At 34.6% G+C, this 14,064-nt stretch overlaps 2 protein-coding genes across 2 annotated transcripts; both read right to left on the bottom strand.

The window, feature by feature from the left end:
- Positions 1–216: 216 nt before the first annotated feature.
- LOC107860509 (phosphate transporter PHO1 homolog 3) lies at positions 217–4,861 on the bottom strand. Its single transcript, XM_016705890.2, has 13 exons — positions 4,038–4,861; positions 3,280–3,640; positions 3,144–3,192; positions 2,992–3,063; positions 2,760–2,889; positions 2,309–2,429; positions 1,938–2,196; positions 1,732–1,836; positions 1,575–1,619; positions 1,284–1,433; positions 918–1,196; positions 695–834; positions 217–517 (listed from the first exon to the last, which is right to left on the bottom strand). The coding sequence occupies exons 1-13, from the start codon at positions 4,627–4,629 to the stop codon at positions 424–426; spliced, it is 2,397 nt and encodes a 798-aa protein (XP_016561376.2). The 5' UTR covers positions 4,630–4,861; the 3' UTR covers positions 217–423.
- A 1,414-nt stretch (positions 4,862–6,275) lies between these two features.
- LOC107860511 (phosphate transporter PHO1 homolog 3) lies at positions 6,276–10,791 on the bottom strand. The gene is made up of 13 exons (XM_016705893.2): positions 9,899–10,791; positions 9,148–9,460; positions 9,010–9,058; positions 8,853–8,924; positions 8,638–8,767; positions 8,319–8,439; positions 7,947–8,205; positions 7,734–7,838; positions 7,605–7,649; positions 7,313–7,462; positions 6,932–7,210; positions 6,707–6,846; positions 6,276–6,596 (listed from the first exon to the last, which is right to left on the bottom strand). The coding sequence occupies exons 1-13, from the start codon at positions 10,455–10,457 to the stop codon at positions 6,503–6,505; spliced, it is 2,316 nt and encodes a 771-aa protein (XP_016561379.2). The 5' UTR covers positions 10,458–10,791; the 3' UTR covers positions 6,276–6,502.
- Between the last annotated feature and the right edge of the window lie 3,273 nt (positions 10,792–14,064).

Here is a 14,064-nt window from a genome sequence, read left to right as displayed (position 1 = left end):
ATATGATAATTATTGAATTCACAGAAAAAAATTATAATTATTTAGTAAAATTTCTAATGTATGTATACAAGATCTTAATTTTTTTTAATTTTTTTTTTTTTTTTAAACAGATATACAAGATCTTAATAAACCTCCTTAATTTACATGAAATCATAAATGTTCTAGCGTGGTTATGCTAATTTCATGCATCAAACATGAGCGTAAAAACGCAAATAATTTTTGTAAAAGATGCAATTGTATTAGGCAAGTCTTGGTAGAGAGAGGACCTATTATCAAGCACCCTTCCATTGAGACTTTTCATGAACAAGTGTTTTAATAAGACACATTCTCTTCTAGACTGTCAGAGGAGATCTGTGTCGTTGTCATTTTCTTGTTTTAAAATATGTATGGAATCCTTAATAGAGAGGTTGGATTCGACATTGTTTACATACTCTTGTCTTCGTCGTAGTTGAAAGGCAGGGGTACAGACTTGGAGGCACGATATTTACCAACGTTATTTAAGTGCTCATTTTCCAGCCTGAACAATAAAAATACTGTTAGAGAAAAGCAGTACCGTCTTCCATGTGATGTCAAATAAAACAAATGTAGCATTTAGTTTTCTTATTTCTGAGGTTACTGATTCCACTTTCAGGTATGTAATTTCTATTACACGGTACATAGAAGATAAACTCAATAGATGATGCATTGATCTGACCTGAAAAAGTTCCACATGCCACGACGAAGGATTTCCAAACAGGCAACAATTGCAATAAATGCTTTTGGGTGCAGACCTGGAAGTTCTCTTATATCTAGAACCAACTGCATCCATACTAGTCTCAGAATAATGTCAAGAACCTGCATTTACACTCGAATGATCGACAAATTAATTACACTGCAAGTGTTTTGTGACTGATTTTTGAAAGCCGTCTGAAACTTACAATGGCAACAAAGTAGACTATCTTGTGTGGCACGAGTAGCTTGTCTCTCAACCAGGGGTTTCTTGAATTCCTTCGCAATAGACCCCAATCTATGACAAGGTCCCAGTAAGTGTTTGCAACTGTAGTAATTCCTGATGTTGATGCTGCCATTACTTTCCAAAAGGTTCCTCTCTTCTGATCATATAGTGTCCTCATTACAAGAGCGATAATGGTTGATAAATATTTGAGGCTATTAAACCCTTGCATAGAATCTTTCTCTTCAAATAAGCGGCGAAGACACTGTATATCATGCAGTCATACAAAACACCATGTCAAATATTTGTCAGAATGATCTTTTTTTTTTTTTTTGCACAAATATTCTCACACCTGAAGAAACCGAGACCAAAAGGGAATAATTGCGACGAAAATGTATAAGATGGAGTAAACATGGCTATCTTGACATGTGTTTGATCTCGTTTTGAAGTTGCCCCACGCATAGTAGCAGACATAGAATTGCAAGCTCCGAATTGCCTGAACCTGAAATGCAAGACATCATTAAAGTCTTTCCTGAAAAGTAATGTAAGATTTGCACATTACACTTTCTGGATCCTCTCCTGTTATAACATAGAAGTTCCCTTTTTTTTTCAAAAATAAAAAATAAAAAAAATAGTGCCAAACCTGGCTGGTAAACTGATCTGCCAAGAAGAAATCTGGTAGAGTAACCTGCAAAATGATGTGAGACAGTTTAGTATCTATGTGAAACAGTATAGTATCTATGTACTTTCTGTGATATTAATGCGTGTGAATCTGTATATCTCTTAAAGAGCTGCTGTACCTTATAAAGGGGAGCGCATAGACAGTGCCACACACATCTTATAAAGAAGAAACGACTTGAACGATATATAATGTTCAGAGGACAAAAAGCTATTAGAAGCAGAACCTGAAACAGATTTAAGATCACTGAGGGTTTGAAATTTGAAACATTTTTTATAGATCAATTGTTGAGTGAAAATAAAAGGACTAAGGTTTTTCTAGACATACAATCACAAGGGCCAGCGGGGTCAGCTCAGTCACTGTCTCAAAACTTCGTGTTTTCGGATCAATATCCATATCCAGGTGATAGAGTGCAGCAGCCAATGCAAGAACTGAAAGACCAGAAGTAAGGAGGAGAACTTGTCTGTAACCTAACTCTGTTCCCTGCTTGAAGCCAAATATGAAGGGATAATTGACTCGAAAGACCCTCCAGTAGTATATGTTCCCCGCGTACATGAGCATATGCAGGACAATGAATCCAAATAGACTGCAAAGATAGAGTTTCATTACTCATAGATAATGCTGAAAACTTGGTTTTGCTTGTAGGTAGACAAAAGGAAAGAATCAATATGACTGCAAAAGAAGGATGATTAGTTCACCTGTAGAGTGGAAATATGTTTTCCATATACTGTCCACGACCCTCGTGCTCCAGAAGGTTTCCTGCGCGTACAGATACAGCAATAGCTGCTACTAATGCCAATGAGCAGCCAGAGAACAAACCTGTAGGTGAAAAGTATATCAGTTACTGAATGAGCGTACGGTTTCTGATTCAAGTAACTTGACAGGCCAATCTGAGGTCTCTAAAAATTATGGTTATGATGCAGTTTACCAACTTCTCTACACACTTATCCTGATAGAGGCGAATCAAGGATCTAGAGTTGATCCAAACGAGTATGATCCTATTATATGTATACACTTAAAATTCTGTGTTGCATTACATAGTTCGAACTGAATGAAATGGATTTAGTTGAAATGGCGTTGTCTCCTTTAATTTTTAACTTCTGATTACATAGGAAGAGGAAGTTGATGCAAATAAGGATGCATGCTTACCCGTGAAAAATGTTACTCTATGTCGTTCTCTTTTTGCTTGTGGTCTTAAATATTTCATTCCTTTCCTTCGATTTCCATTGACAAAATGCTTTGTGAACGTGGCTTCCACTCCTGCTATGAGCTTATAAACCTAAAATAGGAAAAACAAAAGATCAATGAGAAGTTCAAACTATAGCGCAAGTAATAATGCTCAGAGGAAAACAGTTTTTGAAACTGACAAAAGAAAATGTACCTCATCTGAGCTACCAAGATAGGATTTTTCAATCATCTCTAAGTATGATTTAGAAGCTTTCCTTGAAGTGATCTGTATCAATAAATTTCAAGGTTAAAAGGCAAAATTTTTTTACTTTCTATTGCCAAATTGTGATAACTTCAGTGTAGTACCTTATCATATTTCTTCATGATCTTGGAAAACGCCAACATATTTAACGAACTGGCATAATTAAGTAGCAAAGTGTGAGCTGATTTGAGTACAAAAACAACTATAAGTCCTCATTTGGGAGAAAAAAATGCACCATACCGGTAGCTTTTTAGAAGTCGAAGCTTTTGATAGAACTCAACAAAAGCCTTTTTCATTTGTTCTTCAGCTTTCTTGAGCTCTTCTTTGCTGAATGTTAGGTGTGATTTTGAAGTCATGATGCAAGATTTTAAAGTTGAGATAGGTGTTTCGGGCTCAATATTGATTTTTACGTAGTCCAAAACCTCTAGTGGAGCCGGCCTAAAACCCGAGGGATTCATCTTAGTCGTATCATTTGTTCCTGCTGTTGCTTCCTCTTCAAGAATTTCTTCACTTGTCATCTCAACTTCTTGAATTGCCTCCTCTTCCAGATTTTCATCATTGGTCATCTCAACTTCTTGAATTGCCTCCATGTGTGACCTACCTATATTGGGGTTAAACAAGAATTCGAACAAATTAAAGGGCAATCATTGGATGGGGCAGTTAAATATTATCTGTTTCTTACTTATTTGTTTGACAAAACACAAGAAAATAAGTAAGAAACAACTTGTTTTCCTAGAAAATGCATTTTCCTCCATACCAAACACACTCCAGGTGTCAAATACTGCTGGAAAAGGGCGTAAGCTTACCCATCTACGTTTGAATATGGTTTAAATTCACTCTACATAATACTTAAAATTTGAAGCTCCAACGTGAATGACCCCAAATATAACGAAGGGTAAAGTCACGATATTCAGTATAGCAAAAGAGTATCGTTTAATTTTCTTCATAAAGACGGATGAGTAGCTTAATAGCGTAGTATCTGCAAAGATTGGACTTACCTGAACTACTAAAACGAACAGGATCCGCGGATGCTGGAGAGTAGATACTATCGTCATTGGTTGAAGGATCCATCATCATCACTTGGGCACTTTTCATTCCAATTGAAATGTTATCAACTTTGATTCTTAGAGCAATAAGAGCATCCATTTGTTTACTCAACTCACCAGCCTCAACTCTCACTTCCCCTACTGTTTTCTGGTAAAAATTTAACACCTTGTTGAATTCATCGTCCAAATTCCTGAAGAAAAGCAGCTCACATTCTCCAACTTCTTCACATGACACGAGAAAAGTGGTTTCATAGCGACATTCAGAGCCCTCTTGCTGCACTGAATTCACTACTATAACTTCATCTTCATGGTTATTCTTCCCTTTGAAACTGTTGTATCTAACTTGCAATCCACTAAATGCTTTGTACATAGATAGCTTTCTCTTTAAGGACCCTCTTGGGGTAGCTGCAACTTCAGGTAATGGTGCATTTTTCTGTTTGAAACTCAAGATTTCACTCAAAAGACTCTTCAAATAATTATAATCCATATAGGCTTCTTGCCATTCATGAACCATTTGGGAAGCATATTCTTTCCCAAATTTCATCTTTATCAGCAGCTTATTTTGCCAAGTCCAAAATGAAATGATTGGTCTCTAAATAAGAATGTTTGGAGGAATGGTCAACAATCAAGTTGTTAAAGGGTTGCCAAAACTAGAAACCTTTCCAAGAATGTCTTAGAAAGATACAGCTTTTGAATAAAAATTTGTCTATTCTCTTTCTCTTGATAGTTGAGGAGTTTAGTACGAGTTCTCTTCCTCCAGCTATTATCACTGTGTCTCAATCAATATTTCAGCTAAATTACTTAATAATACATTTTCATTAAAGTTCAGTGGGGCCGTAGCTTAGATGGTTCATTCTCTCATACGCAGAACCACTGCACAAATTAAAGGCACGCATGGCCCATGAATAGCAACTTTTGTTTTATGATGGTGGTGTTTGGTCCCAGATTTAAGCGCTTATCTGTTCAATTGGTAGGTACTTATATCGTACCAGCATAAATATCAAATAATTCTATATATCAAACTTAATATAGATGTGAATAAATCGCATCAAATTACTCCGAGCTTTCATGATTTTCACCTATTTTATTAAACGCAAAGCCAGAGTACTCCACTGTTTGTACAGTTGATTCACACCACTCAACAGGGATGTTGTCTAGATATTTAAATTGTTAATATTTGTGGAGTTCAGTGGAAGCACCAATTATGACATAAAACGTCTTTATTGTTAAAAACAAAAGCATATACCAACTTTAGAAGATTGCGTTTCATTGTGAAATATCGATAAGCAAAGTGCCTAACCAAATAAATCTGTGTCAAGAGATTACGTGGAAATGAATAGACCTCCGATTACTTACAAAGCGGGAATTGAAAGAAGAAAATGTTTTTTTACCATATCACTTATATGCAAAAGTAATTTTCCTATTTTCAAATTGATAATCTTTGTGGAGCTCATCACAAAGTATTTTTTTATTTTTTTTGGGCACGTAGAAATCATTCAAGTTTATCACACTAACTAGAGTAAAATTTTCAATCGTTTTGTCACATAAAATCATTAACTTTGATCAAGTTTACAAAAAAGTAATATGACGTGGCACTCCAAAATAGCTAGTTAGCTTAATAAAATATTTTAAATGTAAGTGATTAATTTAAGAGACTGTTGTAACTAACTCAATAATCAGACCAATACAATTTAAATTCAAGTAAGTATTTCTCTACATTGTAAGCTGGAATTACAAGGAAATTACGAACTGCAGAGAAATTGGTAAGAACAAAATAGAAGGGGATAACAAACTCTTTGTAACAATTTGCATAATCTCTGCTCTCTAATCCACATATGTGTTCTTTGTAAGAACAATTAGCTATTCCTTTTTTCATTCCAGCTTGTGCGAACCTCAACTAATTCCACAAGATACCTTGCCACCTCCCACTTCTTTTCCTTCGCTCTTGTGCTGCGACTGCGGTGTTTGATTGGAGGCTTTTCTACTTGAGAATTAGAAGGTGACCTTCAACTTGTTACGAGTCGTTTTCATGAGCAATTTTGGAACGATATGCCTGCATGGGATTCATATATTGCTTTGTCAAATATTTTAGAACTCTTTTGATGAAAGAGAGCTGGACCCATGTATTTTATTAGCTGTATTCTTCAGATATTCTTTCTGCGTGGTTATGCTAATTCCACGAATCAATCATGGGCCTAAGAAAACGCTTGAGTTGCATTCATAATAGCACACCTTAATCAAGAGGCTGGATCAACTTGTTTTTTGTCCTATACATTAACCGTATAATTTTACAAACAAAACTACTATTACAAACACCATTGGCAAATGAATCAAAGAATAGTACAAGAAACAGCAAAATCATTTCGAGTATTGAGTACTCTGGATTCCTTTGATTTCCTGGTATCAGCTAAACATAGTTATTGACTCTTGTCCTCATCGTAGTTAAATGGCAGAGGTACAGACTTGAAGGCACGGTATTTTCCAACATTATTCAAGTGCTCATTTTCCAACCTGAACAATGAAAACAGCACAACTACTGTTTATATGTGAACAAGTAGCTAGCTAACTCACCAAATTTCATCTATATAGAACTAAACTATGATAGGTATAATGCTTCAGACCTGAAAAAGTTCCAAATGCCTCTGCGAAGGATTTCCAAGCAGGCAACAACTGCAACGAAAGCTTTTCTGTGCAGAAATGGCAGTTCTCGAATATCTAGAACCAACTGCATCCATACGAATCTCAGAATAATGTCAAGAACCTGCATTTAGACTTCAATCATCAAAAACGTTGTTTCACTGGAAGAGATTTGTAATATATTATTCAAACCTGCTTCTGCAACTTACAATGGCAACAAAGTAGACTATCTTGTGCGGCACGAGTAGCTTGTCTCTCAACCAACGGTTTCTTGAATTCCTTTGCAACAGACCCCAATCGATGACAAGGTCCCAGTAAGTGTTTGCAACTGTAGTAATTCCAGATGTTGATGCTGCCATTACTCTCCAAAAGGTTCCTCTCTTCTGATCATATAGTGTCCTCATTACAAGAGCGACAATGGTTGAGAAATATTTGAGGGCATTAAGCCCCTGCATCGAATCTTTCTCTTCAAATAAACGCCGAAGACACTGTATATCAAGCAGTCACACAAAGTGCCATGTCAAATTTTTAACAAGATACCTATTGTCGGAAACTCAGAATGATCATTTTTGGTGTGTAAATATTCCCACCTGAATAAACCGAGACCAAAAGGGAATAATCGCCACCACTATGTATAAGATTTGATAAACACTGCTTTCTTGACATTTATTTGATCTTGTTCTGAAGTTGCCCCACACATAGTAGCAGACATAGAATTGCAAACTCCTAATTGCCTGAACCTGAAATACAAGACCACATTATAGTTCTTTTTGGTAAGTACTGCACAATGAGCACATTATACTGACTGAAGTATCAACTTCTTGGATCCTGTTTTGGTATACTGTAAAAGTATCCCATATAGAAAAAAACTGTTTGTCAAACCTGGCTGGTAAGTTGATCTGCCAAGAGGAAATCTGGTAGAGTAACCTGCAAATCGATGTGCGACATTTTAGTATGTATGTACTTTCTGTGATATTAACGTGTAGATCCTCAAAAAAAAACTGCTGATACCTTATAAAGGGGAGCGCATATACAGTGCCAGGCAGTTCTTAAAAGGAAGAAACGACTTGAACGATATATGATGTTCAGAGGACAAAAAACTATTAGAAGCAGAACCTGAAATAAGATTTAAGATCATTAGGAGATTCGAAAATTTAGACATTCTGTATAGATCAATTGTTGAATAAAGTAAAAGACGAACTAATTATGTTTTTCAAAACTTACAATCACCAGGCCAAGTGGGATCAACTCAGTTACTGTTTCAAATTTTCGTGTTTTCGGATCCATATCCATATCCAGGTGGGAGAGTGCAGCAGCCAATGCAAGTAATGAAAGACCAGAAGCAAGGAGGAGAACTTGTCTGTAACCTAGCTCAGTTCCCTGCTTGAATCCAAATATGAAAGGATAATTGACCCGAAAACGCCTCCAGTAGTATACGTTCCCCGCATACATGAGCATATGGAGGACAATGTATCCAAATAGACTGCAAAGATGTAGCTTATTACTCGTACACATTGCTTAAGATATTGTCTGGCTTGCATACAGACAAGGGAAAGAATCAATATGACTTTGTAAAAGATGGATGGTTAATTTCACCTGTAGAGTGGAAATATGTTATCCATATACTGCCCACGGCCCTCGTGCTGTAGAAGGTTTCCTGCACGTATAGATACAACAATGGCTGCTACTAATGCTATTGAGCAGCCAGAGAACAAACCTGTAGGTTAAAAGTACAACAGTTAGTAAAATGAACATACCTGTAAGTTAAAAGTACATCAGTTAGTAAAATGAACATATGGTCCTTATGCGAGTGAGCCGACAGGTTTCCAGATGTCTCTAAGAGAGTTGTTATGATGCATTTGACCTCTGATTACATAGGAAGAGAAAGTTTATGCTAATAAAGATGCATGCTTACCCATGAAAAATGTTACTCGATGTGTTTCCCTTTTAGCTTGTGGCCTTAAATATTTCATTCCTTTCCTTCGATTTCCATTGACAAAATGTTTTATGAAAGTGGCCTCCACTCTTTCTACGAGCTTAGCAACCTAAAAGAGCAACGACCAATGAGATATTCCTGCAAGTTTGAATAAAGTTGAGAGGAGAACAGTTTTGAAACTGAAAGAAATATACCTCATCTGAGCTACCAAGGTAAGATTTATCAATCATCTCTAAGTATGATTTAGAAGCTTTCCTTGAAGTAATCTGTATAAATAAATTGCAAGGTTAAAATGTCGGACTTTATCAGAGTACTTGCTATTGGAGAATGGTGATCAGTTTAGTGTAGTACCTTATCATACTTCTTCATGATCTTAGAAAATGCCAACACATTTAAGAAACTGCACAATTGAGTAGCAAAGGTTAGTTGAATTGAATACGAAAAACAACTATAATTCATCATTTAGGAGGAACGGCATAGCAACGTTACCTGTAGCTTTTTAGCAGTCGAAGCTTTTGATAAAACTCAACAAAAGCCCTTCTTATTTGTTCTTCAGCTTTTCTGAGCTCTTCTTTGCTGTATGATAAGTCAGATTTTGAAGTCTTGATCATGTTTTTCAAAGTTGAAACAGGTGTTGCAGGTTCTATATTGATTTTTACATTGTCCAAAACCTCTAATGGAGCAGGCCTAAAGCCCATGGGATTCATCTTTGTTGAATTTCTTTTCCCTGATGTTGATTCATCTTCCAGAGTTTCTTCACTAGTCATCTCAACTTCTTGAATTACTTCCATATGTGACCTTACTGTATTGTGGTAAGACAAGAATAGAACAAATTAAAGAGTAATCATTGGATGGACAAATTAAGCAAGTGCCAGCAGCTAAGACATTAAAGCCTTTGTTTCTCCCTCTCTACTTCAGTTCACCCAAACGAAAAGACTAACAAAACGTGACGCCTATGATGGTAGGTGGCTTAAGGAGAAGGATAGACAGACTTCTATATTGGCAAACTTCAGAGCATATGATATCTTAGACAAATCCCACATCAAAAAAAAAAAAAAAAGAGGAAAGTATTTGGAACGACTAATTGGTAGCTTTATCACATTAGCCAAAACTCATTTGCTTTCATGTCTTCGTCAGCGGTCAGTTGAGCCAAAACAGACAATATGTGTCATGGTGCCGGGGGTATGACAAGTTAGAACAGTAGTATAATAGCCATAGCATCTGAAGAGATTAGACTTACCTGGACTTCTCAGATGGATAGGAACCACTGATGAAGGATCAATAACTTGTGTACTATGCATTTCAATTGAAGGTTTATCAACCATAATCCTTAGAGCAATAAGTGCATCCATTTGTTTACTCAACTCATCAGCCTCAGCCTTCACTTGTCCTACTTTTTTCTTGTAAAAACTCAACACCTTGTTGAATTCATCGTCAAGTCTTTTAAAGAAAACCATCTCGTATTCTCCACCTTGTTCAGATGACATGAGAAACATAGTTTGATGGTGTCCTTCTGACCCTTCTTGCTGAACTGTGTTCACTAAAATAACTTCATCTTCATGGTTATTATTCACAGGAGAACCCTTGAAACTAAAAGCTTGTAATCCACTAAATGCTCTGTACATAGATATCCTTCTCTTTAATGAGCCATTTGAGGTGGCTGCAACTTCTGATGATGGTGCATTTCTCTTCTTGAAATTCAAGATGTCTTTCAAAATACTCTTTAGATAGTTATAATCCATGTAGGCTTCTTGCCATTCATGGACCATTTGGGAAGCAAATTCTTTCCCAAATTTCATCTTTAGCAGAACTTATTAACCCAAAGATCACTTCTTTTTTTTCTTAAGAAAAAGTGAACTCACTTTGCTGTACTAATTAATACAACATGGAAAGATATATTGACCTTTAAATAAGAATGTTGGTTTTGGCTTGTAGTGCGTGATTGGAGAAATGGTCAGCAATCAAGTTGTTAAAGGGTCACCAAAACTAGTACAATTTCCAAGAATGTCTGTAGAAAAATACAAACTTCTAGTCTTGGTAAAATCAATATTTTCTCTCTCTTTATATTTTAGGACTTATAGAAGTTTTCTTCTTCTAATATGAACAACAATGGCAGGAATATCATTATGTCTCAGTCAATATTTCAACTACGTATCTTAATATAAGATTAGGGGAGCTGTGTCTGAGCTGGTTTGTGCATCAATGGTCCCATTAACAACATTTTTATTTGTTTTATAACAGTGGTGTTTAGTCATTTTGGGCACTATTCTATCATTTCACTTGTTGTTCCTTTTGACGAAATCAAGAATATTTTGTTATGTTCTTCAACATTAAATAACTATACAAAATATATTTATTCAAATTTATATTTTCAAAGCTTAATTAATAAGGCTGATTTGGTAAAATAAATTCCTAATAAATATTTTTTTAAGAAGAGTGGGTCAACTATTTTAAAACGGAGGGAGTACATATTGAACTTGATGCACACTTCAAGAAAAAAAAATTATTATTATATTCCTCATGTTAATTATAAGTCATCTAAATGATGAATAAGTACTTTGTAATATTTAATAACAAGGGAAAATAGATACAAAATGATAAACTACCTCTTGAAATTGAAGATTATTGTAAGACGATGAAAATATTTTCTTCTCAATTTTCTCTAATTTCTATTAATTAACTGTGAGGTTATTTCACTGAATGCTAATCTACTCAGGGTCCTTATCAGTGTTGGTTATGGATCCATCTGAAGTCATTAACTTTTTGCGTAAATCTTATATGTAATTATATTTTATTTTGAATGTAGTAATTATTATAATATTAATTATTTGAGATTACTACAAGAATTATAGACTTCAAATCCTATATTCATCCATGAAAATCAAATTAAACCCACTTGAAGGCAAAAATCTAGTATAGTTTTTAAAATTATTAATCATCGTGGAGTTTAGTGGCTGCAACACAAATGATCATTGACCAAAACCGTCCATATCGTAGAGAAAAAAAAGCATACCAACTGGATAGTATAGTAGAATTAAATAGGATAAGCAAAATAATGCATCATCAAATCTCTGTCATGAGATGAAAATAGTTCTGTTCCAATCTTAATCGTATAAAAAAGTGGAAATGGATACATTTACCATAATGTCAGAATACCTAATATATTAATATTACATTTATTAATTTTTTAGACTTCTATTCTCCAGAAGTTCTTTCCTAAATATATTTTAAACTCCACGATGCGACGTGCTTCGTAATAATCCGAATTATTTTTTTTTCCTCCTCTAACATCTTAGGTGTGACTTTGTATGTTAAAAAAAAAGGATTAGATATAATGTACAAGTTGAATTACAGGAAATAGAAAGCCCCCCTACTTTAATGTTTCATTATAATTATGAACCAAAAATGATGGTAATTTTTTACAAGGCCACTGGTCAAGTTTGTTCTTAAACAATGATGAATTTGTTGTACGGTCATATCATCAATTCATCACTTTACTTACTATTGACTTGATACTTCATGCAAATACCAAATACATTGCATCTTTTTTGCAAATTGCCATATTATATTTTGGTAGGTACTTTCCTTTTCAGTGTTTTGGCTTTTTGAGTTAAAGAAAAGATAAGATGTTGGCTTAATCATGTTTGGAAGTGCAAAAAGATATCAATATTGGAAAGAAAAAAGGAAAATTGTAGGAGAAAAATTTATTCCACGTTGAAAAAAGATGCGAAAATTGGGGGGGGGGGGGGGGGGTCTACATTTAATTTACTTTTTGTTCACGCTCACCCAATTTGTTGCTCAAACTTAGACAAAATTGTACCTCTATTATGGTTCTTCGTTCTTATTTTTTTCTCTCCCTCCGTCTTTCTCAATTAATATTTGATACGGACTTGATCCACTCTTATCCACTCCGAGTTATAATAGCATGTGGGGAATAAGGAGGGCTTACAGACGTAACCACTCCTTTGATTGGCGACTGTGTCTCCCTGCCTTTCGATTGATGTGCAGTTGAGGAGGTTGATCAAAATAATTTATTTTTTGATATTAACTATTTGGCACTCGATATTTACTAACTCTATTAATGCAAATTCGCATCATGTAATAACCCATTAAAAGGAAAAATGGTTCCTACCTAAATTAAAAATAAATTTATAAAACTAATTTCCATGCATTAACTACCATTATAGAGAAGACTAGATCATTTCTATGTACACGCCCGTTGACCTTTTATCCAATATTTTTGTTGAATGTATTTATTTTCTATAATCTAAAGTGGTATGCCATTTAATGTTTTAATCTATTTTCATAATGACCCAACATCTGTTCATATATTTCCTTCCTTTTTTTTTTTTTGTGACGACTTGAATATTAGCAAAACAATTAGCTGGATTGAAAGAACAATAGCCAACCCTGGAGGACTAATTCCATTCAAATCTTTCGTGCATCTGACCTTAGCTTTTATATATATATATATATGTATGTATAAACCGACTGTGGAAATGAATTTTTATAAAGACGAGCCAAAAGATATTTACGAGTAACCTTTCATAAAAAGAAGATTTGTAATTTTAAAAATAAGAAAATGACATGATCATATTGTAATACTTTTTATACGATATATATATATGGTCATACAGAAATAATTTCCTTCGTTCCGGTCCATGGTGTGGGTGGCCTACTTTTACAAAAGAATGGTGTACTGAAGAAGATAAGAACAAAGCAACAAACTAGACGCGTAATTAGTCATTTGATTTGGCTTCAACACATTATTATATACCCTATAGTACTGTTAGAGGTCATTTGGTTTGAAGACAACTTATGCTAAATTTAGTTATGTTAGGATTATTTTTATTGATTGTTTGATTTGTTGTATTTAAAACAACATGTTTTACATAATTTCTCAAAAGAAGTTGCTTTAACCTTCACCTTAATTAGTAGAACAAAGGTTAGGGGACCTCGGGGGTATTTTTGTCATTTTAATTGTTTTCCCTCGAGATAATTAATCCCGATATACAAGTATTTCAGCCTCTGTCAGGAATAACTTATTCCGGGACTAGTTACTAATTATGATATAATTTATCTCCGGATTAATAACCAAACAAGTAATAAGACAATACTAAATTTTTATCCTAAAATTATTCAAACCTAGTGTTCATGAAGAAAAGTGATGAATATAAGAGTAATAGCTTGTATCATTCATTCTAAATTTTACAGGGTTTAGTAGAACTAACGCCATACATGCAACAGGTAATTAATAAATTAGGAGTACTTTTTCTTTTCTAAATTTGTTTGGGGGTGACGTTTCTTTTTTCTACTTTTCTTGGGGCGTTTATTCAAATTTCAAAATGCATGTCGTACCTAACATACTGTGAAAGTTGAAAATAAACCAAGAAATTAGGTGAACTG

Source organism: Capsicum annuum, chromosome 2 (assembly GCF_002878395.1).
Source record: "Capsicum annuum cultivar UCD-10X-F1 chromosome 2, UCD10Xv1.1, whole genome shotgun sequence".
Classification (NCBI taxonomy): Eukaryota; Viridiplantae; Streptophyta; class Magnoliopsida; order Solanales; family Solanaceae; genus Capsicum; species Capsicum annuum.
Note: the sequence above shows the minus strand (reverse complement) of the source record. Positions and strands in the feature narration are given on the sequence as shown.